The sequence below is a fragment of the Hyalella azteca genome, unplaced genomic scaffold, assembly GCF_000764305.2.
Source record: "Hyalella azteca isolate HAZT.00-mixed unplaced genomic scaffold, Hazt_2.0.2 contig14641, whole genome shotgun sequence".
NCBI lineage: Eukaryota > Metazoa > Arthropoda > Malacostraca > Amphipoda > Hyalellidae > Hyalella > Hyalella azteca.
This window is the reverse complement of record NW_025944519.1, coordinates 87,006-114,843: the sequence shown is the minus strand read 5'-3', so window position 1 is coordinate 114,843 and position 27,838 is coordinate 87,006. Positions and strand designations below refer to the sequence as shown.

General features: G+C 37.0%; 1 protein-coding gene across 1 annotated transcript; it reads left to right on the top strand.

Moving 5' to 3' along the window:
- Window positions 1-27,765, top strand: LOC108668297. Its single transcript, XM_018155484.2, has 9 exons — window positions 1-113; window positions 15,544-15,690; window positions 16,055-16,360; window positions 16,468-16,616; window positions 17,134-17,323; window positions 17,605-17,753; window positions 18,515-18,679; window positions 18,958-19,163; window positions 21,019-27,765. Exons 2-9 carry the CDS (start codon window positions 15,568-15,570, stop codon window positions 24,243-24,245), a joined length of 4,515 nt encoding a protein of 1,504 aa, XP_018010973.1. The 5' UTR covers window positions 1-113; window positions 15,544-15,567; the 3' UTR covers window positions 24,246-27,765.
- Window positions 27,766-27,838: the final 73 nt, after the last annotated feature.

Here is a 27,838-nt window from a genome sequence, read left to right as displayed (position 1 = left end):
GACCCGTCTGGCTGAAGATTCAGTGTTGACAGTATTTGCAAAGTGAAGTACGGTGTTGTGTTGGCTTGTGTTTCGATTACTATCGGCTCTCTAATGTTTGTCTTATTTAGCTGGTAAGTTATCTCGAATTGAGTTCACCTGCTTTTTTAATATTTGTGTATTCATCTTCCAAATTGTTTTTGCGGGTATTAAATCATATATTCAAAATCGTTAAATAGCCTACTGTTGTATTGAGAAATGAATATTAGATATTAGTGTACTAGCCTAGAATGTGATCGAGCCTAGCGCACTACTGGCTAGCTACTGCCGCGCCACTATCCTAGTGGGTAGTGGCTACAGTACAGGCATAGTGACAAAGCAGAGAGTTTTTTAGACTCTTCCTCTAGTTCATTTTTGAGTCCTATGAGTAGACCAGCAAAGTATCATGGATACCAGCATTATCTTACATAAAAAATTGGTTTAAATCTTGAGTAGATGAGGAAATTAAAAATGAGCTGATTCTAAAAAATCTCTTGTTTACAGGCTACCAGCCTACCGAGTACCGAGTCGGTACCGACAAACAGTGGCTACTGGCTAATGAATAAGTAGTTAATTTCCGTTCCTTTTTTATCCTATGAAATGAATAGGCTATATTAAGGGTAGTACTGTTAGTCTGTTACTACTGTATCATGTCCATAGTGACAAACCAGAGATTTTTTAGAATCAGTTCATTTTTAATTTCCTCATTTACTCAAGATTTAAACCACTTTCTTATGTATGATAATGCTGGTATCCAGGATACTTTGCTGGGCTACTTATGGCGTTACGGGACTCAAAAATGAACTTGAGGGAGAGTCTAAAAACTCTCTGCTTTGCCACTATGATCATGTCTACAATTAACAAACGCTATCATACACATGGCAAGTTTATATTGAAAGAAGTCTTGAAGTAGATCATGAAAATAATGATGAAATTTTAAATAAACTGTAACTAAAATACTGAATCAAATTGCCATTTCTGCAATGCCTTCATTGCCTTGTATGCACTATGCAGTATCCCAGTACCCGCGTACCATAAAATGGGGTAACTTACCACTGTGCAGAGAGTGAACGAAGATTTAAAGACCTACGGCGACGCATTATCGGCAAAATTTTCGCCTTCAGAAGATCTTGCCGACACATTTAGATTGAAATTCTTGCATTTAATATATTTCTCAGTCTTCAGCCAACTATTTAGAAAAAAAGTAAGGTTTCCGGTACGTTGGATGGATTACGATGCAGCAAAGCTTGTCCGGAAATCAGTTGCGATGAGTTCCCGCCATGGTGCCAATCCATAGGTTATTCAAAAGAACCTGTTCTTATGTCATTTTGAACCAATCAACACTTCTTTATGGACCGATCGTAAAACACACCTTCACCGGCAAAAGCTTTCACACTTCTGAAGAAGGGGAGCTGACAGCTACACTGGCCGTGGGGTGTGGGTGGACCTAATTTGAATTTGAATGCATGCAGCGATTCAAAATCCTATATATTTGCAAACTATGACACTTTCCTAAAATTTGTCATTTGCATATGTAACTAGAAGAGTTCTACTACAATGCATCAAAACCTGGACTTATTTAACCAAAAAAATAAAAAAATTTGAGGGGATACTCTGACAGGCTTTAAATAACAGCTTTTTTTCGTGGGTCACATTTTTAATTTTTTAACCTATTAGATGTGCAAACTTTTCAAATCTTTCTATTCTTCTATGTAGCCTCAGTATTAGGCCTTTAATGCCCATTGACAAAATTTTTCTATGTCAAATAGTTTTTGAGTTGTGGGGATTTTTGTTAAAAAAACGAAAAGTGGTCTAAGTTACCCCGCCAGTCTAAGTTACCCCATTTTACGGTACTTTATTACAATATTTATAAATAGATAGGGTAAACGCGGTATATTCCGACATCGTAGGTAATTCCGTCACTTCTCTAGTTTTTCCTTTATATTAAGCTTTGTTTTAGTTCCATGCATTCATTGATGGTTGAAATGGTGACGTCATACATTTGCGTGTCGAAATACTGCAAAAACACTAGGTCTTGGCCATCTAGTGGGAAAATATTGAGATCCAAAGAGAGACAATGCATGCCACCTGGTGAGATCATCGAAAAATGTGTTAAATTTGACAGTTGACCTTGCTCTACCAAATAGTGAATAACTGTTTTTATAGGAAGAATATTATGGTGTTTGAGACTTTTAAATACGTCTGTGAATATATTAGGAATCCTTTAAGTAAACTTGTATTTGCTGATTTCAAGTCGTAAATAAATTAATAGATGATTAAGTTGAGTGATGGATTTAGACCCATCAAAACTAATTCCAACACAACTTGAATTGGACACATACAGATCGTTCCAAGCTTTGTACAAAAATTGAAATTTGCTTAATTAAAAGCCTAATAGCTGTTAATTAAAACGTAATTAAGTAGTGTTCAATATTCGTTAGTGTTCTAATTCAAAGCCGTGTTGTATCCCAATACAGCTCACACAGCGAAAGGAATTCAAATACGTTGATGTCGGCATTACGTATCAGTTAAATTTGAAGCGCTGACGCAATACGACTCACCACGTGTCGAATATTGCCACACACAGTGACGGAATATAGGGATTTGGTAGGTTTCCATTCTAAAGGCTTTTTAATAAATATGGCAACATTTTGTGACATATCATCGTTGCTGACGCGTAGTGAAGTGTTTTGAGAGTCACGTGAAGGAAACAGAACTTACGTAACACATACGTTTTTTTTATAGTTTTTCATTTCTCGATGCGTCCTTAATGTGTCGGAATATACCGCGTTTACCCTATTCAGAAACCAAAACCTTGGCAAATTATAATGATGTTAATTTCTATATATTTTATTCATTCTAGATTCTAGAGCATTGCCAGCAGCCAAAGATTCAAATGGGCTAAGAAAGAGAAAAAAAGATGGGACACATGCCATGGTCAGGAAGATGTGCCAGGTGCGTGGGAATTTTTATTTTCATTTTATCAGTCTGTGCTGTGCACGGGCTGCGCTGTTATATGCCAATAAAAAAATGTGCCATGCTCCTAAAGTTGTTTGAAGATGAATGCGTGGCAATGCTATCACACTGTTCAAACATGAATGAATATCTGCATCAATTTGACTAGATTTCTAACCTGTTCTAAGAGTTGGCATAGTTAGGAATATTTATTCATTATTTATTCATAAATCATAATTTGGTTGGAAATAAATTACAAAACTGAATAGTAGAAGGCATAGTGGCAATTGGCAAAGCAGAGAGCTTTTTAGACTCTCCTTCAAGTTTAATTTCAAGTCATGTAATTAGACCAGCAAAGTATCGTGGATATCAGCATTGTCGTACATAAGGTATTGGTTTAATTGTTGTGTAAATTAGAAATAAACTGATTCCAAAAAAATCATTGGGTTAATTGCCACTATGGTAGAAGGCAACAATCCACATGGCTTGAGATTGGTGCCTTCTAATGAAGGACTGATTTTGGCAAATAGTACAAACCCGTATGTCAATGTTAGGAATATGTTACGTTCCTGACATCCTCCCACATAGTGGCAATCAAGAACATATTTTTTTGTAGGATCAACATACAATGTCTGAACGCAAATTAAGCATATGCATTGCTTCGGATTTTTATGAACGCCAATGGTAAACAGTCAAAATATAACTCAGTTTACAAATAAATTCACATTAAAAAAATTAGTTTTTGCATATCTCTGTCTCCAATGTTAGTATGTTCTGTTCTGCTGAGACAACAATGCAAGTTTGGAACTGGCAGCTCAGGCATTGACAACCAAATGTGCTGCCAGTTCAAAACATACTACTGGCAACAACAACACTTGTTCAAACCTTCATGTTCAAAGATCAGATTTAGAAGTTGAGTTTGTTTTATCCTTTCCTATCTGCATCCGCTCTACTCTGGATTTTGTTTTCAATTCAATTCCTAATTTAGAGTAAACTCTTTGTAGAGGGATTTTTTGCAATTGATGTATCAATTCAACACCATGTATGATATTTTAAAACAAATATACAGAACTAAGTTTCATAGCACTTTTTCCACGCATAAGTTTATGAAATCGAAACGAAGTGATATTTACCAAATTAAAAACGAAATTATTCACTCACAATGCCCTCGTGTGAGCATGACCAGGTATTTCTGTTTCTACTTTGATTTTAATGAATGTGCTAAATGATAATTTTTTTAACTTTTTCCCACTAAGATCTTCAAATCTGAATTGATCTTGACATAAGTAAATATGTATCCATTTATCGACAAAATTCTACTGTGTGCGCTGGAAGACTTTTTATTTTTATTGGCATGCCAGATTTTATTATGAAACATGGTACATATAATTATTTCAAATCCAAACCAATTATGAACTAATTAATATTGAAAATGTTTATTTACAATACCGTAAAATGGGGTAACTTAGACCGGCGGGGTAACTTAGACCACTTTTCGTTTTTTAAAAAAAAAACCCACAACTCAAAAACTATTTGACATAGAAAAATTTTGTCAATGGGCATTAAAGGCCTAATACTGAGGCTACATAACACAATAGAAAGATTTAAAAAGTTTGCATATCTAATAGGTTAAAAAATTAAAAATGTGACCCANGGTGAGAGACAATCATGACAATCTTTGGTGAGACACAATCATGGCAATCTTTGGTGAGAGACAATCATGACAATCTTTGGTGAGAGACAATCATAACAATCTTTGGTGAGACTCAAACATGGCAATCTTTGGTAAAAGGCAATCTTTGGTGAGAGGCAATCTTTGGTTTTGAAATTCCCTCTCACCAAAGATTGCCATGATTGTCTCTCACCAAAGATTGCCATGATTGTCTCTTGCCAAAGATTGCCATGTTTCTGTCTCACCAAAGATTGACATGATTGTCTCTCACCAAAGATTGTCATGATTGCCTCTCAGCAAAGATTGCCATGATTTTCTTTCACCAAAGATTGCCATGATTGTGTCTCAGCAAAGATTGCAGTGATTGTGTCTCACCAAAGATTGGCATGATTGTCTCTCACCAAAGATTGTCATGATTGCCTCTCACCAAAGATTGCCATGTTTTTGTCTCACCAAAGATACAAAAAATAAAACAGCAGAAAGAAAACATGTCAAGACAACGTAATGATTATGCAAAGTGATCTTACTAAAACTTTGCGCAAGCATGATTTTAGCACATGTCACTGAAAGATCTATCAAATGCTTATGGCTACATCAATCTGTCTGATTTTTGGCGGAGAGATGCAGAAAAACATAGGGAACAAATCCTGACCTTCCAAATTTTTTAAACTCTAATACTTTTTTGCATTACAGCCATTCAAAGTTGAGTATCATTTATTTCGGGACACCCTGTATATGGTTGTACTTTACAAGATTGACCCACAAACAAGGATTTCCGTCTTTCAGTTCAGCTTTTGTATTACTGTACGTCATGTAGATTGAGATACGTAAACAATCCAGTAATTCCATGACGGATTGGTTTGATTGCATTTTTGCAGCATTAGCAATGATTAAATCATTTGATTTCTTTATAAAAAATCATGTTTTTTTATTTTTGATTTTCTTGATTTTTTTATATATTTAAATATGTTGAGTGGCAGTCTTTAATTTATTTTGAGGTATTGTTATTCATGGTCTAGTATAAATGTACTATGAATGACAAATTGGTATACCGTCAAATGGGGTAAAAAGGGACGGTTTTGAGCATTTTTTGTTAATAACTTCTTACCATGAAATATTTCAGAAACAAGTTTAGGCTCATTTTATAGCTCTTTGCGAGGGCTATCCAATGGCATCTTTAAAAAATTCCATATGCTATTCATAGGGTGCCAGACGCAAAATAAAACTATCCCGATTTACCCCTGGGAATGGGGTAACCCAGGACACTTGCAATAAAAGTTAATCTTAAAACGTTTGAAGCATGCAGAGTGTACTCATCCATTACTAACAGTACTTCGAAGTCCTCCTCTTTTATTGTAGATGATGTAGATGTAAAACAAATGACATTTTCTGCGATTTTTACTTGTTTTTCCTTTATTGATATTATATTACCATATTAATTAATTACCGTATTATTAATGTGGTATTACTGTATCCATGGACATGCCATTGAGCATTGACAACGACCTTGTCCATTGCAAGCTTCATATCAGCAGCCATGTAGCATTTCTTCTGTATCTGTAAGCTTACAGGATGGTTTGTAATTTCGGACAATTTTAATTGAGCCATGTGATTTCACTATAACAAAAAAGATTGTGAAAAACATACCTGAAACAGAATATAATGTTTTAGTGACAACCATCATATGTTTTGGAGAAATAAATCATAGTTTAGGTCAATTACTTTTCATTCTATGATGCCTGGTGCACAATTCTATATATAGCATTTTAGGTACAATTTTGTGATGACCAATGATGCACTAATTTTTCTATAAGTGAATTTTTTTTTTTGCTGAGCGACAGGGTTGGCGATTTTTTTGATTTTTTTAAAAAAATAAAAAATCAATGATTTTTTTTATTTTTTCATGATTTTTTTTATTTATTTGATTTTTTGATTTTTTCAACTTTTTTGTCTTTTTGAAGTGGTATTTTTTATGTTGCAATTAGCCTAACTAACAATAACAGTATATGGATCATAATGGATGGCTAAAAAGGGCACTTATTGCCTTCAATAATGGCCAACAGGCCAAGGTAGTGTTTACCACTTAGGGATTTTTGGGTAAACAATTATTGGTAAGTCAACAGTGTGATGCAGCTAACAAACCCCATCTTCCTGATATTGTTTTCAAAACATAAGTATTTTAAATGGTATGCTATGCTAATCATGAGGAAAATAAACTTTCTTCTTTATGTACCTCCATTACTCTTTTATTTTGCCTCAAAACTGTTCAATCAGTTCTGCCCCACCCTGTATAAGCTAGCTAACACATTTAAATTGTATATTGTAATCAATATATAACAAATAGTCAAATAGTTAAAGACTACTTATAGCCTTATAAGAATTAGCTAAGCTACTAGCTACGTACAATGTATTGCACACTTGATGCCTCTGTACCAAAAACATTCAATTTATTGAAACCTAATACACACTAAAGGCCACAAGTTTATATACCAATTTGTCATTCATAGTACATTTATACTAAACCATGAATAACAATACCTCAGTATAAATTAAAGACTGCCACTTAATATATTTAAATATATGAAAAAATAAAAAAAAATCGAAAAAATCAAAAAAATCATGATTTTTTTATAAAAAAATCAAGTGATTTAATCACATGATTTAATCATTTTGATTTAATCATTGCCAACCCTGCTGAGCGAGGTAAATGTAATCAAAATTCTTTGTTGTTAATCAATTTTTTTGTTAACTGGAACCTATGCTACTGAGGTTCTACTGTAAATGCATTTTTAAGGGTGTCCCTAATTACCCTGGGGGTGTCCCAAGTAGCCCCGCCATGCAGAAATGGCTGCCATTTTTTTGGAATGAGATAGGCAAATTCCGTCAATTACGTTTTTGAGCCGACACCTGGGTGCAACTTTTATGTAAGTAAAATGTTTTAATACAGCAAATATTTTTTTTGCTCCTGACCTTAGCGGAGGTATTTTTCCAAAATCGCACTTTTCACACTTTTTTTCAGCGATTTTTTAGAGATAGTAAATGTTTGATTTCTTGACTAGCTTTATAAATAATAGATAGTAAAAATGTTGAAGTTTATGCCACTATTTTTCTTTTGCATTTTTTTGATTAGTTCAGCTGCTACAACATTTCTATGAAATGTGGGACACGCATCCCGATTTACCCCGCCCGTCCCTTTTTATCCCGTTTGACGGTATAAACTTGTTGCCTTCAGTGTGTATTAGGTTCCAATTAATTGAATTTTTTTTAGTACAGAGACATCAAGGGTTGCAATACATTGTACATAGCTAGCAGCTTGGCTAATTCTTATAAGGCTATATGTAATCTTTAACTATTTGACTATTTGTTATATATTGATTACAATAAACAATTTAAATGTGTTAGCTAGCTTATACAGGGTGGGGCAGAACCGATTGAGCAGTTTTGAGGCAAAATAAAAGAGTTATGGAGGTACATGAAGAAGAAAGTTCATTTTCCTCGAGATTAGCATAACATACCATTTAAAATACATATGTTTTGAAAACAATATCAGGAAGATGGTGTTTGTTATTTGCATCACACTGTTGGAGTTGTTCTTGGAAGTTTCCTACTGCACATTCACACATATGGCAAGGTATGGCCATAACCTCTGCAATGATCTATTCCCTTGGCTGTGGTAGGGTGTGAGGGTGACTTCTGAACACCCTTTCTTTTAGATGTCCCCAAAGAAAGAAATCGCAAATGCTGAAATCAAGTGACCTTGCAGGCCACTGTAAATCACCCCTCAGAGACATCAGACCTCTAGGAAACATGCGTTTCAAAACATTGAGTGACATTTGGGCTGTATGAGCTGTAGCCCCATCCTGCTGGAACCACACATCTCCCAATGTTTCATTTTCAACAATGTTTTCCATCCTGGGCTGCAAGAAATTTTGCAACATTGCAGCATAGCGATTGGAATTCACTGTCACAGTTACTGCCTCCTCCAAGAATGACCCCAACAGTGTGTTGCAGCTAACAGCCCCCACCTTCCAGATATTGTTTTCAAAACATAAGTAGTTTTCTAAATGGTATGTTATGCTAACCTCAAGGAAAATAAACTTTCTTCTTTATGTACCTCCATTAGTACTCTTTTATTTTACCTCAAAACTGCTCAATCAGTTCTGCCCCACCCTGTATATTGAGAATTTGAGATTGTAATGACCTGTTAGGCAATTAGAAAGATTGCCAACGAGTAGGTACTGTAAAATGGGGTATATATAACTTTGACCATTTTTTTTTTCAAAACAATGCCATTTTTTTACTAGATAAGTTAAACTTACATTGAAACATGCAAAATACAGGTCTATACTCTAGCTTTACTCACCATAAATTGCTGGCTCCTGCCTCTCATGGTTTTGATGTAATTTCAAAAAAAGTGATGGTCTTTGTTACCCCAGCTCCTGGGGTTTCTTTGACTGGGTGGTAAAATCAATTTTATTTTTTGGTAAAATAACTCCAAATAACTCCAGTTTGTGGTGCATTGTAGTAGAACTCTTCTAGTTACATATGCAAATGGGGGGCGCCGCCGCCCAATTGGCAAAATGTGACCACCTAATGGCAGCCTTGACGGGGTAACATAGACCGGTTTGGAAATTGAGTTGAAATTACCATATATAAGACTCTGTAGAGTCTGAAACATTAAGAAAAAACATTAATAGGTGTATCAGACATAAAATATGTTATATAGGTACCTATGGTAATTTTAACTTAATTTTCAAGCCGGTCAATGTTACCCCGTCACGGCTGCCATTAGGTGGTCAAAGTTACCCCATTGGGGGCAGCACCCCCCATTTGCAAACTATGACACTTTCCTAAAATTTGTCTTTTGCATATGTAACTAGAAGAGTTCTACTACAATGCATCATAATCTGGAGTTATTTTACCAGAAAATAAAAAAATTAGAGGGGGTACTCAGACAGGCTTTGAATAATAGCTCTTTTTTGTGGGTCACATTATTAATTTTTTAACCTATTATATATGCAAACTTTTTAAATCTTTCTATTGTGTTACATAGCCTCAGTATTAGGCCTTTGATCGCCATTAATAAAATTTTTCTATGTCAAATCGTTTTTGAGTTTTGGGGGTTTTTGTTAAAAAAACGAAAAGTGGTCAAAGTTACCCCGCTGGTCAAATCAACCCCATTTTATGGTATTCTAATTAAAATATTTAATTTCAATCATTAAATATGTGAATTTAAAACTAGAAACAAAACAATTACAGTTATAAGACTATATGTAAAATAATTAAATTCTGTGTATGGATATAAAATATATGAATTGTGCACATGTTTATTTCAAACAGTGTTAGCTTCTCTCATAACATAAGTCTTGTTTTAAGTCATTTGATGTTTGTTTGGTTGTCTTTCAGTTTATGTTTAGTATTTGTTTAATGGTCTGAATCAAATAGGAACAACGCAGTCAGTCACTCAGACACTACTAGTCAGTGTGTTTACTGTTTAGAGGGTAGAGTCTGGTAGATTTATAGAATGTAAAACTAGTAGATCTATTGATAGTGCTGTGCACTGTTGTTGCCGGGTCTAAAATGTCTCATACCGCAGGTGAGATAAACCTGTTATCTGCTTATTTAACTAACTGGCAACAACCCTACTCTGAATGAAGGAGAATGAAAGACTGGTTCTAATGCAAAATGAATTGAAATATGGGACAGTAAATAAACACACAACGTAATAAAATTGCAAATGAAATGGCTGTTTTAATTTGAAATGTGTAATGAAAATGTGCTAGTTAATTGGATGTAAGGAGCATGGACAGGTGGAGATGAGTAGATTTAACTGCAAACAGAAAGAACAGAATAAAAATGCAAATCATGAATGACTGATAACCTGATCAAATATTAGAAATTCAAGAACCATTAACTCCCTTAAGGGATAACAGCTTCTGTCCATGCTGTAACTATTAACATATGGAAATCTTTAAGGTTTGAAAAAAGTAAAATACAAGGGAACATAAGCAAATGAAATCACACAATTAGCTGATCAACATTAATAAAATTAAAATAATAACAAGGACAATATTGAACCTAAATTATCAATGAATAAATGGAATAAATTCCTATGCCACTCACCAGTGCAACTGAGTGCCCAAGATGAGATACTGAATAGGGATACTCCAAGAGAGATACTTTACTTCAAGTCTGCAAATTATACTTTGGTCATCTATACAGAAAAGATAAAAATATTGAATTTAATTTAAATTGAGTTGGATTGAGAACTGAAGAAATATGATAATCAGTGAAGAAAGACATGAAGGTTGGGCTACACAGTAGCCTAATTTAACCTCCGATAACACTGTGCTATCAGCTACCTATCTGTTATGTGACTCTTCAATGTTTAGAAGATCCCCATTCCTGGAGTGTTTTTTTTTTATATTGAAGCCAGTTAAATGGTCAATATTTAGCTCGTTACATTGCTCCATACAAACTTTACAAAGCTAATGAATAGACTTATCAATTTTAGTTTACCCAAAAGTTCCAAAGTGGTAAACACCACATTGGCCATTCTTGAAGGCCATAACTGCCCTTTTTAGCCATCCATATACTGTTATTGTAAGTAGGCTAACTGCAACATAAAAAAATAACATTTTAAAAAGACAAAGTAGCTGTAAAAATCAAATAAATCCAAAAGTAAAATTAAAATCATGAAAAAAATCACCAACCCTGCATTGTATGCTTCAAACATTTTAAAATTGAGTATTATTTCAAGTGTCCCAGATTACCCCGTTCCCAGGGATATTTTGGGATGCTTTTATTTTGCTTCTGGCACCTTACGAATAGCATATGAAATTTTTGTTGATATACCATTTGATAGCCCTTGCAAAGAGCTTTAAAATGAGCCCACACTTGTTAATGAAATGTTTAATGATTAGAAGTTATTAACGAAAAATGCTCAAAACTGTTCCTTATAGCCCCGTTTGACAGTAGTGTTTCTGCTCTCATTACAGACCCTTCTAAATTTATCAAAATTACAGATCTGATTGCTAAAACTATTTTGAAGATTGTGGATAAAATTAATAATTTTTTTAGAAAACTTGAAGATTCTGCTGTACTTTCATCTGTAACTTATTTGAAACTTGATGCCTCTGGCTCTTGCCCAGGTATTTTGTATGGCTTGCCAAAGATTAATAAGCCAGATTTTGCTTCAAAATTTCAGTTTCAACCCATTTCTCTTGCTTACAATACTCCAAGTTTCAAGCTTGTCAAATTTTTGGTCCCACTGTTTAACTGTTTGACAACCAACCAATATACGGTAGACAATTCTTACGTCTTTGTAGACCGCTTGAAGAGTTTCACCAATGTTCAGGTTCTGACCATGGTTTCATTTGATACTGAGAATTTGTTTACTAATCTAGTACCTCTCCATGAAACTATTGATATTTGCCTCAATTCATTGTTCAAAGAGATTAATGACCAGTAATGCAAATTTGAACTGCAAATTTTTTAAATCTCTTCTTGAATTATCCGTTTAAACTCATGTTTTGTATTTGCTGGCAAATTTTACAGACAAATTGACGGCTTGGGCATGAGTCCACCACTAGGTCCTACTTTCGCTAATATTTTTATGTGTTTTCACGAGACTAAATGACTAGCCAATTGTCCTCTTGATTTTAAACCTGTTTTTCATAACCAATATGCCAATGATACTTTTCTACTTTTCAAGCATCCCCTCATGTGGCCCTTTTTGTTGATTATCTAAACCTCCAACAGCAGTCAATAAAATTCATCTTGAAGCTTGTGATAGTGTGCTTAAAAATGTGATTGACAGAATTAGCGTACTATCTCATTCCAGAAAAAATGGCAGCCATTTCCACACAATGGGGTAATAAGGGACAGCCCTAAAAATGCATTTACAGTAGAACCTTGATTAGCAAAGGCTCCAGTTAACAAAAAATCAATTAACAACAAATAATTTTTATTATATTTGCCTCGCTCTGTGAAAAAATTTCACTTGACAAAAAATTAGTGCAGCGTCGATCATCACCAAACTGTGCATAGAACCAAACAGCATAGATAGAATTGTTCACCAGGCAACGTAGAATGAAGACTACTGTCAAACAGGGTACGTAATAAGGGACATGCGGGGTAAATTGGGACGCTCATCACACTTTTCGTAGAAGTGTTGTAGCAACTCAACTAATCAAAATATTGCAAAACTAAAAATAGTGGAGTAAAGTTCAACATTTTTACTATCTACTATTCTACTATGTATAAAGCTAGTTAAGAAATTGTACATTTACTACCTCTAAAAAATTGCTGAAAAAAAGTGTGAAAAGTGCTATTTGGAAAAAGTACCTCTACTAAGGTCAGGAGCAAAAAAAAATATTAGCCATATTAAAAAATTTTACTTGCATAAAAGTTGCACATGGGTGTTGGCTTGAAAACACGATTGACTGAATTTGCCTATCTCATTCCAAAAGGAAATGGCAGCCATTTCCGTGGTGCGACGGGGTACGTAATAAGGGGCACCCCTAAAGACGCATTTACAGTTTAACCTTAGTTAACAAAGGCTCCAGTTAACAAGGAAAATTGAGTAACAACAAATAGTTTTTATTACATTTATCTTGCTCAGTGAAAAATTTCACTTATTGAAAAATTGATGCATCATCGGTCATCACAAAATTGTGCACAGAAGGTCATATATAGAATTGTGCACTGGGCATCGTAGAATGAAGAGCAATTAACCTAAACTATGATTTATTTCTCCAAAACATATGATGATTGTTTCTAAAACATTCCATTCTGTTTCAGGTACCGTAAAATGGGGTAACTTAGACCGGCGAGGTAACTTAGACCACTTTTCATTTTTTAACAAAAACCCCACAACTCAAAAACTATTTGACATAGAAAAATTTTGTCAATGGGCATTAAAGGCCTAATACTGAGGCTACATAACACAATAGAAAGATTTGAAAAGTTTGCATATCTAATAGGTTAAAAAATTAAAAATGTTACCCACGAAAAAAAGCTATTATTTGAAGCCTGTCAGAGTACCCCCTCCAATTTTTTTATTTTTTGGTTAAATAACTCCAGGTTTTGATGCATTGTAGTAGAACTCTTCTAGTTACATATGCAAATGACAAATTTTAGGAATGTGTCATAGTTTGCAAATGGGGGTGCTGCCCCCAAATGGGGTAACTTAGACCACCTAATGTCAGCCCTGACGGGGTAACATAGACTCCACCACTTTTTTTCAAATTACATAAAGACTATGAGAGGCAGGAGCCAGCAATTTATGGTGAGTGAAGCTAGAGTATAGACCTGTATTTTGCACGTTTCAATTCAAGTTTAATTTAGCTAGTAAAAAAATGGCATCATTTATAAAAATAAAAGTGGTCTAAGTTACCCCATTTTACGGTATGTTTTTTACAATCTTTTTCCTTATAGTGAATTCACTTAACCCAATTAAAATGGTGTGAAATTTCAAGCCGTTGTGTAAGCTTGCAGATGCAGAAGAAATGATACATGGCTGCTTATATGAAGCTTGCAGTGGACAAGGTCGTTGTAAATGCTCGATGGCATGTTTATAGATACGTACGGTAATATCACATCAATAATATGGTAATAAATTAATATGGTGATATCATATCAATAGAGGATATACAAGTAAAAAACCACAGAAAATGTCATTTATTCTACATCCACATCATCAACAGAGGCAAAGGAGGAGGACTTCAGAGTATTGTTAGTAATGGATAAGTACATGATGCATGCTTCAAACATTTTACAATTAAGTTTTATTTCGAGTGTCCCGGATTACCCTGTTCCCAGGGATAATTCGGGGCAGTTTTATTTTGCGTCTGGCACCTTACGAATAGCATATGGAATTTTTTTAAGATGCCATTTGATAGCCCTCATAAAGAGCTATAAAATGAGCCTAACATTGTTTATGAAATACTTCATGGTAAGAAGTTATTAACAAAAAACGCTCAAAACCGTCCCTTATTGCCCCGTTTGATGGTAATATACCTAAACTATGATTTAGTTCTCAAAAAATATGATGGTTGTCACTAAATATTCCTTTGTGTCAGGTATGTTCTTAACAATCTTTTTTTGTTATAGTGAATTCATTTGACTCAATTAAAATGGTGCAAAATTACAAGCCATCCCGTAAGCTTTCTTTCAGAAGAAATGCTACATGGCTACTGATATGAAGCTTGCAGTGGACAAGATTGTTGTCAATGCATGATGCTCAATGGCATGTCCATGGATTAGGTAATATCACATCAATAAAACGATAATGTATGGATGAGGTAATATCATATCAATAAAGGAAAAATGAGTAAAAATCACAGAAAATGTCATTTATTCTACATCTACATCATCTACAAAGAATGAGGAAGACTTCAGAGTACTGTTAGTAATAGATGAGCACACTCTGCATGCTTCAAACTTTTTAAAATTGAGTTTTATTTCAAGTGTCCTTTATTACAACATTCCCCAGGTTAGTTCAGGTGGCTTTTATTTTGCATCTGGTACCTTACAAATAGCATAAGGAGTTTTTTTAAGATGCCATACAATAGCCCTTGCAAAGAGCTATAAAATGAGCCCAAACTTGTTCATGAAATGTTTCATGGTAAGAAGATGTTAACAAAAAACCCTCAAAACCATCCCTTATTACCCTGTAAAACAAACCATCCCTTATTATCCTGTTTGATGGTATCTGAGAAGAGGCATTTATTCTAGCCTGTTGAATACATGTCAGCTATGTTATGCATGTCTTCTAGCCTGTTGAATACATGTCAGCTATGTTATGCATGATCTCTATTCTATGTCTCAGAACTGGCTTCCATACTAGCTATGGTAATAATATTCACTCAATCTCTTTAATGTTTTTTTTTTTTCAGATAACTTTGCCATCTTTCACCAACATGTCAGCCACAACCCAGCAGAAAATAATGGTATTTCGTCCCACCTGGGATGAATTTAAAGATTTTACCAAGTATATTGAATATATTGAAAGTCAAGGTGCCCATAAAATTGGCCTGGCAAAAGTAAGATGTTTGAAATTTGTATATCATTGATAATTTTACCTTCACATTAATTTTTTGTTCCAAATTCTGTCTTGATATTCATACTGACAAATATGATTATTACAAATTTGATATATATACTTGACACACAGTTGATAAAATTTTTACCATTTTCTCATGGTTATAGGTACTTCTTTTGAATTGTGAAATTAGAGTTAACACTTAGGTAAAAGGTAAGGTAAGGATTAGGTAAAAAATTTGGCAAAAAAATAAATGTCTCAGTGTAATAATTTCAAACTAGTGAAGATTTGGATTCTTTGATTTCATTCACTAGAAGAAATCTTCCAATTTTATTTATTACTAAAGTGTTTATTGTGATTCACAGATAATCCCACCTCCCGAGTATGTGCCCCGAAAGGCTGGCTATGATGTCAAAGACATTGACATTATCATACCAGCACCCATCTGCCAGGTTGTCACTGGAAAACAAGGAATTTACCAACAGATCAACATACAGAAGAAAGCCATGACTGTTCAGGAGTTCAAAAAACTGGCTGAAAGTGATCGGTACAAGCCCCCAAAACATGATGACCATGAAGATCTGGAGAGAAAATATTGGAAGAATGTTACCTATGTGTCACCCATCTATGGGGCTGATGTATCTGGGACCATAACAGACCCAGATTTGAAGGTATGTGTTGGTGTTTTTACATCTGTGTACCATTCATGAAAATTTTTAATCATTAACTATTTAGTTCTCAGAGATCTGCTTTGCTTCTAACCTTCTATTTTGTGCAGGTATGGAACATAAACTGTCTTGGTACAATTTTGGACTATGTGAATGAAGACTATGGCATCAGCATTGAAGGTGTCAACACAGCCTATCTCTATTTTGGCATGTGGAAGACAACATTTGCATGGCACACCGAGGATATGGATTTGTATAGGTAATACAAATTCTTGGTACTATTGATAGATCAAATGCTGGGCTTCCTGCACTGTAGCCTTAGATAATTTAGTTGGAGTACTCTACATTGAAGAATTTCCTCATACTCACCAGTTTCATACTCAGAAAACCTGTGTCAAATGTTTTGTTACGTTATGCTAGTCAAATATTGGTTTTATTCACTAGTCTTGATGTTTTGGATGAATTCTTCACGTACCATTTTGATTTCCCTGTTACCTAAAGTGTTGTTTGTAGGGCAGTTTATCTGTTGAGAGTAAGGCACATATAATATGCTCTCATTGCACCAAAAATTAAAGTGCTACAGGGTTTCTAATGAAATATGTTCCAGAATAAATTCAAACCTAGATGATGGAAATGAAATCTTGTGCTGGTTGTGAATTGTAGGGATTTTTCACCAGTTTCTTGATTTGCATAGATCTTGGTTATTCGCTAGGCACTTTATAAATTCTTGTACACTGGATTAATGAAATTTTTATGGCGTTATATATGTGTTACAGTATCAATTATCTGCACTTCGGGGCTCCCAAGACATGGTATGTTATTCCTCCTGAACACGGGCGCCGGTTGGAGAGACTAGCTAATGGCTATTTCCCTAGCAGCTTCAAGGCCTGCCCTGCCTACCTTCGTCATAAGATGAGCCTCATATCACCTCAGATCCTCAAACAGTACAGCATTCCCTTTAATAAGGTTAGCTGTTGTAGAAGAACGTGTCAGCAACAATTACTTGTTAAGAATTTGTTTTGTTAACCCTATACCCTTGGGCACCAAGTGAAATGTATTAATGCAAAAATTACAACACGTGCTTTGTACCGGAGTTAATGAAATTTCCTAGAATGCTTTATGATTAGTGCAGCCACTACTTGCTAAGGCATCACTGCCATAAAGTTGCAATGTCGAGCATTAATGTATGCACAACCCACGTGATACAGGAGTTTTACCTTCTCTTTCAATCTATTTCATGCCTCCAGATCACACAAGAGGCAGGAGAGATCATGATCACGTTCCCGTACGGCTACCACGCGGGTTTCAACCATGGATTCAACTGTGCTGAGTCTACAAATTTTGCCATGCCTCGCTGGGTAGAGTACGGCAAGCACGCTACACAATGCCAGTGTCGGTATGTTGTGAGACTTCGCTTCCTCCCTGTTCAGTTACTTTTTAACTGGTGTCCACTTCCACACATTATTGTGAAAAATTTCTTGTTGCAAGAATTGAATTTCTTCTGCATCTATTAGACAAGAAACTTTTTTTTTTGTCAGCACATTAGTTTGAAGTTTAGTTGTGGGGTTCTCTAGCAATGTAACCGAGTGTAAACTGCTTGTTGTTTCTGACTCTATGACTTGAGATATTTCAGTTCCAAAAGTTCAAAGCGTTCCATGTTTTTTCTCCTGAGGCATATGTTGGTCCTAGTTTTGTTACTAAATTGTCATAATCATCTTTCTAAGTATATGCAACATTAAGTTTTATTTGAAATAATTTTTATTTCATTTCAATGTTATTTGGGATTGGTTTGCCTTCTGTTTGTGTGAAATGGAAAATATTTTCCTAAATAATTGTGAAGAGAAATTACTTGATATTTCAAGGTTCGAATTACCTGCTGTTTCTACTTTTTAAAGTGTCCCCAATTGAAAGAAAAACTCTTTAATATCAGAACGATAATGTAAAATAAAAACTTTTACATCATCAAGTTGATAATTTATTGAGTAATTATATTTTATACATATTTGTATCAGTGATACAAATATGTTGCGAGGCAAATGAAGTCACAACGAAATTTGAAATTTTGTAATTTAGTATGTTTTGAACCAGTTTTGTGGTAAAATAAGCTATTCATATAAATATATTGCCATATGCATAAAAAATTTGAATGTTCTTCAGGAGCGACATGGTGAAAATCAGCATGGACACGTTCGTGAAGCGTTTCCAGCCCGACCGTTATGACCTGTGGATAGCTGGCAAAGACGTCGCCCAGTGTCCTCAAGACCCGACACGCTCCTCGGTGGCCGTGCAGCCTTCCATATCTGATATTTTATGCAACAAAAAGTCAGACTTGCATATAACATTGGTCTTAAGTGTTTAGTCATTTCAAATTGCGTTTCAATTACTATTTAAACAATCATTGTAGTGCCTAAGCACATTTCTATTCATTCGTGTTGCACTAGTTCTTCTGAACAGTTATCAGAAATCTAAAACAAATTTGGAGTTTTATAAATTGTTCAAATTAGTACCTATCCTACTCATCTTATTTTTAAACCTGCTGCCGCTCTTAGTTATAATTTATTATTATGTGCCCTTCATTACTGAGTGTAACGTACTTGCAGCAACTCTCTGGACCCCCCTGAGCTGGAGCAGCTGCTCAACTCGTCAGGATCGTCAGGCTGTAAGAAGTTGAAGCGCCACCCTGTGCACCAGAGCAAGCAGCTCGCGCCTGGTGACACAGCTGAGGAACTTCTGCTCACGGGTGATGTGGCTGACGAGGAACTCACGCAGGTCCTTGATGATATCTACGCCAAGGCGGGCGAGTCATGTGAGTTCAGCACTCAGTCTTGGATACATGATATTATTCAGGTTTATGGTGCTGAAGCATCTTGTCTTAGTTCAATACATCAACAGTACCTATGTAGAAAAATTTGGCAGATTGGCGCGGATCAAATATTCTAGCGACATACTGGGCTAGTCAGTTTTTGGGATCAATTATAGTTATTGAATAAAATTACAAAGTAACCCCATAGCTTATAGTTATAGTTAATTATATACACGGGTAAAAAAATACTGATCTGACTAAACCTAAAATATATTAGTAAATATCATCAGGTCGTTCCTGTTCTTTAATAATCACATACAAAAAATGTAAAAAAACACTTAACTTTTCCTGTATATATATTGTGATCAAGTCCATAAGTTTAATTAACAATGAGAAGCATAACATTTTGCCATCAGCAAAATGATCTCATTTTCTGCTATCTGATCTGTATACAGTTTCATTCAGAATTGATTAATTTTGGCCAAAAGATGAAACATAACGATCTATTCATCTGTTATTAAGAAATAAATTCATTATTAGATTTCCCTAGGAAAAGTATCAAAAATATAACTCAGTACTCACTGCAGTGAGTGACAGAGAGCGCATTTTCTCATCGACGAAAACATGAAGTCACGGACGGACAGACGACATGGCGAGCACAATAGTGCATTTTTTTTTCATAAATGAGAAAATGTGCTAAAAATATCGCCTGCAAATTCATTTAATTATTGTATTTCTAAATATACTTAAGTTATTGACTTGGAGATGTACAGCAGTACAGGGTGGGTCAAAAGTTACTGAATCATTTCAATTTTAAATAACTTTTATGTTAACAGTTACCTGCATGAAATTTTGGTATCATAAAGTCGAAGCAATGAAAATTGATTTTCTATCATAAATTTGATTTAATTCTTATCACAAAATTAACTCTTGGTAAGCTTTGCTAACGTCATCGCTATGTGTGCAAAATAAAATCCTGCATATGCCTTCCATTTTCTGCTTCACAAATTGATGCTCTTTTGATTACCTCTGCGATAACTGTTTCCAAAGTTTCTGGGCTTATTTCTCTAGTGATGTTTGCCTTAAGAGTGCAGCATGTTGGCATCTCTCACATTAATGCTTTCAATGAGCTCTTTGGGTTTGAATTATTGAGCCTTGATTTTGATTGTAAAATTTTGCAAGTATTGTGTACGTTGAACGGTATTGAATTTATCCATAGTTAATTTCCAGCATCTGACAAAAATATTAAGAAAATAATAAATATTGAAAAATAAAAAGATGTAAAAAATAAAAAGGGTCAGTGACTTTTGGCTCGCCTTGTACAAGTTGTTACTTTCCATTATCGTTCTGATATTAGAGAATTTTTCTTTTGGTTAAAATGAAGTCATCATAGTAGTTCAAGCTGAGCTTGTAATTTTGTAGATTTTTGTAATTTTTGCAAATGATCCGAGCACGTAATTTTCTCTTATTTTTAATAACTTCTACAATGATGGACTCTACCTCCCGAGATCGTCATCTCTGCTGAAAAATAAGCCTAACTTTTAGTTAAGAGCATGTGTGTTGGCATAGTCTGCATTGATCTTCATGTCCAATATTTGAGACCCATTATTTATACCTACGGCATTATAAGTTCTACAAGACGGTGTGGAAAAAATTTCAGGGGTCTGATTGCTAGTATTATGGATAAAAAACTGTGAGGAAAATTGTTCAAAAATTTTATTTAAACCCTTCTGATAGTGAAACCCAGGTATTAAATATTGGTTTTAAACTTTTCACCAGATTTTACTCAAGTATTTAAAAAAATTTACTTCGTTTATGTGTTAGTTTTAGGTTTGTTAACCAATTTTCTGGTCACCAGATTCTGGCCGAACTCCCGAACCTGACCCTGACGATATGCCCAAAGTATCCAAACGAAGCATGTCTGGTGGCGGTAATGCTGCTAAACGCAAGAGAATGGCAGCTTCTGTTCGGTTGGCGACGTTGAAGCAGAGCCAGACTACAGTTGCTGTCCCGTCACCCATGGTGATGTCTGAAGCGGTCAAGCACCGGGTAATTAACACCAAAAATTTGGCAACAATAAAGAAGTCCTTACCAGCGTCCATTACTGTGCGGCGCATCAAGCCAACTGTGGACCCAAATGCTGAACTTCTCAAGCGTCTACAACAATCAGGCACGACGATCACTGCAGCCGTATTGTCAAAGCCCTCAAACCCTCCTGCTAGAGGAGCAGGTCCGGCGAGCAAAGTAGGGCGAGGTGGCGTGATCTTGCCTCCTCCTAGGGCTAGTCCCATCGCTTCTACCAATAAGCTTGTTGCCCACGCCATTGCTTCGAACAGAGGAGGTAGAGGGGGAGGTGTGATCGGTTCACACGGTGTGGTAAAGCTCTCATCGTCAGTTGTGGTACAGTATGCATCTCCGCATGGTGGTAACATAGCGCGCGGAGGCCGAGGTGGAGCGATCAGAGGTAACGTGATTCCGCAGTACACGGCCAGTCCCCTCATTAGCTCCTCTGCAAAGTCTGGTCTAGGCGTGAGGCCCAATGGTAGTCGTGGTTACAACCACAACCAACGAGGTGGAAATTTCAGTATGGGACAAAATGGCGCGAGGGGATACAATCATGTCCAGCGAGGTGGACGCGGAATGACTTTGAATGGTAGGAATGTTCCAATGGTAAACCAGCTTTTCAATGGTGTCACCTATTCAGGTAACCGAGGACGACCTGCGTTTGGTCGTCCGCAGACCATGTCGGCTCCTATTGCGGTGCCCATTGAGGAGATTGAGGAGGAGGATGAAGATCTCAATGCCATCAAACATTTGCTCGAACCTCAAATTTTACTTGATGAAGGACCTGCTAAAAGTTTCAATCTCAATGTCAAAAATGGCAACGTCAGCAAAAAACAACATTCTCCTCCTAAAGGCAAGGAGTGTAATAGGAGTCCAGTCAAGCAAAGCAACGGGGGCAAAACGGAAGAGATAGTTCTCGATGACGCTGACGAGTCTAACGAGGTAATCGTGCGCAAAACGGGCGAAAATGTTGAAGATGATGGATCAGATGATTCGAAAACAACACCAGACAATGATTCTGACAGTACTTTAACCAAGGAATCTCCCAGAAAAAATATTTCTGAAGACCGAAATAAAGACCTTACTACTGTCTCTGATCAGTGTAATGGTGCGAAATCCAATATTAGTGACGAAAGTGATAAAGAAATAATCAATAATAACAATTGTGATAACACGAATACAATCAGCCCTTCAGCTTCTGGTACCTGTCAGCCCTCGGGAAGTGTTACATTACCAGCTCCAGTACAGGTGACATCATGCAATCAGGATACGGCCTGCACCTCGACCACAAGCGCGTCCGTCCTGAACAGTGAGCTCTTGCCTCCCAATACTTGCGTATACTCGGAACAGTCAAATGTTTCTGGACACATACAGTCCGTTATGCATAGTCCTGTTGGTGCACAGTCGCCAATCATGGCCTATCAATCAAACGGCGCTGTGACCGAGCAGCAGGCAGTAGGGCATTATGGCAGCCAGCTGCATTCAGCTCAGCATGAATTATCTGGTACGGTGACGTCACCTCTACAAGCCGCAACGGCTGTCACTTCGCCCTTCCAAGCCTCACAAACGAATGGTGCGTCGCCCCTACAACTCGTCCAGACTGGAACAGGCTCTCCAATGGCAATGATGCATACAAACGTAGGCTCACCTGCACAAAGGCATCACACTGGAGTTGGCTCGCCTGCTCATCTGGTGCAGAACGCATCAGGTTCGCCGGTACAGATGATGCAGAATGGCACTCTTTCTCCAGCACAGATGGCCAGAAGTGATATGGGTTCTCCGGCACTCGCGGTACAGTCTGGTACGCATTCACCTTCCGTATTAGCCAATTGCACGATGTCTCCCGGACACGTTACCACTCATTCCTCACCGTTGCAAAGGGTGCAGCACAGCTCACATTCTCCTCTGCAGTCCAGCATGTCCCCACAGTACGTTAGCCAAGGACCTGCATCTGGACAATCCCCAGGCCATTCAGCCCCGTTGTACCAGACTAGTGGGTCTGTGGGTCATCTGGTGTCAACGCCTGCCCAGTCACCTGTAATGCAGGCACCTCTAACCAATGCTGCCAGCATCATGGCTGCAAATGAGTCACTACAGCATATGGAACTACACGCAATTGCCCAGCACAATCAAATGCAGTCAAACGCTATGCCTCTTGCGCTCTCCTCTCACTCTGGCGTTCATGCTTCACCAAATACGCAAGACAATGCGTCTGTGTCGGTGTCTATGTCACTACCATCAACTGATCAAATGTATCAATCAGTTGTGTCTAGCTGCCAATCATCACTCCTTCCGTCCATGCCTCAAACCAGCACACACGCCCGACTGCTCGTTGAACAGCAGCTGTTGTACACACCAAGCGATTCCATGGCAAGTATCGCTTCTCCTTTCGAGCAGAGCTATGTCAACAGTAACTCCTTAGCAAACCTGCAGGTGGTCTCGTCAAAGCACTCCTCTCCAAGCCAAGTAGCCAGCGCTCTCTATTCTTCTCCAATGGGCAACCTCCTCCAGTCATCAGGTGTTGCTGACACGGCTGTCGCGGCGCATGCTGCAACCTATGCAAAAAAATCATCGAGCAGCTGTTCTTCTCAAAGAAAATCTTCGTATAAGAGCTCCGCCTCTTCACACAATACCGACCCAAGCCTGCTACTGGCATCGCTCCCTCTGCCAGCACATATGGACACATCAAGTTTGATGGGCCACAGCTCAGCGTCTCACATGGAGCATTTGTCTCATATGTTGCCTCCACCAGCTCACAGGATGTCATCAGGTATAAACATGATGACTCCTCACGCAGCGGCCTTGCAACAGGCTAGCGTATATTCGTCTATGGCTCCTCTCCTCAACTCATCCCTAAATGTCGACCCGAGTAATATGGTGAGTCACCATGCAAGTCTGTCCCACCTCAACGCCACCAGTATGAATCTCTCCCACCTGCTGCCACATTCTGCCTCCACATCCTCGCCTGCCATGGCTCACCATCACAATCTCTCACAGAACTCCTTCCTCAACCCGAGATGAGGATCTTGGTTAGCGAGGCCCCTCAATTCTGCAGGAAATTTGTAATTCATATACAAAGTTGCATTGATTAAAATTCTTACTTCTTTCCATGGAGCTTTCATAAAAATGAGATTAGCTTAGATACAAGTCTTGGGAGTTCAGAATGGACACCGTTCCAAATTCCTTACGCAGTTAACACTCATTTATTCAGTGTTGAAGGAATGATCTCTCGTCAATAGCCAGTAAATTTTAGGTTTAATACTGTTTACGTTTCAAACTAGAGTCTTGTAATGCAAAACAAAATTAGTCAGTTTACCGTGACTTGGCACGAACAAGTCACAATGTCGGTCTGCAAGTCAAATACTGACACCCTTGGTAAATCGCACTTAGTCGGGGATTACTTCTACTGCGATTGATTTATACTACGTGCCATAAATGATGGTTCGGACTATGTTAACTAAACATGTACCAAGTGAATGTTCTTTTTGACAATTTTGAATCACTATGTCTTGATTGAGCTATGCTTTGTGTTGCATTTTTGTTTAGTTCGTAACTCAATGAACAGTTTGTTGAAATAGCTCATTCTTAATGTTTGACATCATGCGTTTCTGTGTTTTTTATTATTACCTGTCTATTTTGAGGTTAGGCTAATAGTTTCCTGGGGTGTAAGAGACGTCATGTTTTAATCCTGATACTTCCTTTGATGACTTGGGTTTTATGACCTTCGCTTCGTACGCGTTTTGAGCCTATTAATACTCTAGAAACTTGAAACGAGTTGGCTGAAATCAACCTAACGCTAAAGTGCGTGATGCGAGTCTTGTTGCCGGACGACTCACGCGGCGCTCATTGAAAGTCATTGTATAGATTTACGTTCAAGATGTCTGCCACTAACCAGTTTCATTGAATAGTTGCGCTGACGGTGATGTTAATTGAAAGTTATTTTTGTTTATATCTCGTTAGAAGAACAGGCATTGGCACCTGTCTGCAGAAATGTTACCGTTATTCCAATGATAATGAGTGACGAACTAAGTCATTGTGCCCATTCCCGCCTCCTGTATTTTGTTTGATGCTTCAGGAATGCTCCCAAACTAAACTGGCACCACATGTTGTCGAGGGAATCGATATATCCTTCTATATGATCTGTGTATTTTGAGGAATCTCTTTGTATTAACTATAAACATTGAGTATGCTTATTCGAATGCTGATCAATCGAAAATAATGTTATTTTAAATGTCACCTATTTATAGATTTTATTCCTCGCGATTTGTACGACTCTGCCTGCTGAACGATTTGTTGGTGCAGTGAATCCAGATTTTTCTAGATTGTAATCCGGTCCGCCGTTCTCCTCTTTGTCAAATGCCGAGTTCAGCTCAAGTTGATACCGTTTGCTTTTATGTGGAATCGAATGGTCCACGTTTTCATAAATCCTACTTTTATTACCATGTGCACAGTTTTGGCTCACTCCTAAGCTTCAACTAAGAGTTGCTCATTTCATGAGTCCAAAATTTCTGGAACAATTTTCACAGTTACTTAGCATTTTTTGTTTCATTAATCTAAATCTTGTTGGAGCCTTGAGCATGGATTGATTGACAATTTTCGGATCAAGATTTATTCTTATAATTCAAACCTTTACATTAACATTTACAAACAGATAGGTTTCGTCATTTTGACTGTATCGCGTCAAATTCTCGGTGCCAGATGTATTGACATTACCTTATCCTGATGCTTTAAACGAACTTACCGCCTCCATTTGTGTGTTCGCTCATGTCGGAGCTGGGGATGAACTGGACTTCTTGACGATATCTCCGGCTTGTGAAACTAAGAAGGAATTGTTCTTACCAACATCAATGTGCATTTTGTTCTGCTGTCTAATTAAAATCCTCTACGTTGAGGTCGTGACGTGTTGAGTGAGAACTTAGAACCTCCTGGTTGAACTGCGCGTTAATCGACATTTCATCATGAATCATGACGTCGAGTTTAGGATACCTAATGATATTTACTTAACTGACTTCGGACGATAATTACGGCAGCTTTCGAAAGCAAGCCGTATTTCCAGTTACAATATTTTAAATATTTCAGTTGAATTTGTCTGTATAACCTACGCTTCGATTCCAGTATTTATTTAAATTGTAATGATGAATACGACTTGTCCGCAGTTCAAAACTATCGTTACAAGCTTTTATATTGATATTTGTTCCAAGTTCTTTGTGGTATCTCTGCCTATTTCAAATAATAATATGATTTTAATTAATACTTCGGGCTAAGTTGCCGAAGGTCGTTAAGCACAGAAATTGCTTCTTTGGCCAGCGCCCTGGTTCAACTGACCAAATTTCATGGTGTCCTCTAATGATGTGGATAGTTAACTGGCAACTAGATTAGCTACTTGTACATTAATCGGCGTGTCCTTGTTATTCGGCTACTTTGAAGCTATCTGTAATATGTATTGTAAATTATATCCTTATACTTGTCTAGATTTAGGCTCTAGAATTATCACTCTGATCTGCATTGTGTACAGCTTCGTCTATTTATTAGTCAAAATGACACGTGTTTGTATATTGCTCTATGTGAACGTGAGTGTTGAGTTTTCTTCTCATATTATTAGCGTCAGGGCAGGCACTAGTTCTCAAAATTTCCTAACGCAAACGAAAAAATAACTATGAATTAATTGCTCTGGCTCTGCGCTAAAGTTCATGGGATCGCTGGAAATGTTATGACACGATTCTTTCCATGAAATTGGTGCGCATGTTGTCTTTGAAAAAAGTTTCGTTCATGGCAGCATCTTCTTACTTATTTTGGTGACCGAGTACAGGTTTTGCGCGATGTAATTATATCCGAAAGCTGTAGATTGGAGTTCCAGCGAAAATGACCGCAAGGAACACTTTTAAAAACATCCAATATGGATACCTGAGAACCGTGTCGTGGGCGCGCTAGTCATCTTAAGTGCGCATTCTTCCTTCTCACTCTGCGAAATTTTGATCAACACCTAACATAAACTGATCATCATCGAGACATACTAGTAAAAGATAAATGTTTAGCATGATGAATGAGGCATCGCTTTTTGTGTATTCTTATAACTACCCTAGAGTTGTAGACGACGACGCTCCTACTCGCTTGTATGAACGTGTGTCCGCGACACCTAGGATCATCTGGCCGACGTACACGTTAAATAATCAATATAGCTATTGTCGCTACCGATATCCTTTGTGTTCATTAATTTTATTCACTATTGTTATTAGATGCAGTAGATGTGTTAAGTATTAGTGTCGTGTCGTTTTAGCTTGTAGGAGTTGAGCCTTGGCCGCATCGTCATTATATGCATAACTCGTCAATTCCAGCGTTCATTCAGTCTCTAATCATGTAACACTCCAAGTCTCATCGTATCCCATCTCATGTCTACATTCAACGCTCGTAAAGTAAGAGCTTTGCTGGTGTCAAAGTTGTGTTGGCATCCAACCCGTTGGCTCCCAACGACGACACTCGCGATTCTCTGTGCAATTTCTTTATGGGCACCTTCTCTTACAAATAAGAATAGTTAACGACCGCTTGCTGCTCTTATTATCCTACAACGTATTTCTGAGCAACAATTAATCTTGTAAGTAGCTAGCAATCAGTAA

Bases quoted from the DNA above. Each gene is read 5' to 3' on its own strand.
- LOC108668297 (XM_018155484.2), top strand. From the start codon at position 15,568: ATGTCAGCCACAACCCAGCAGAAAATAATGGTATTTCGTCCCACCTGG. The intron at 15,691-16,054 runs GTAAGATGTTTG...TGTGATTCACAG, and splicing joins ATAAAATTGGCCTGGCAAAA to ATAATCCCACCTCCCGAGTA. The intron at 16,361-16,467 runs GTATGTGTTGGT...TATTTTGTGCAG, and splicing joins TAACAGACCCAGATTTGAAG to GTATGGAACATAAACTGTCT.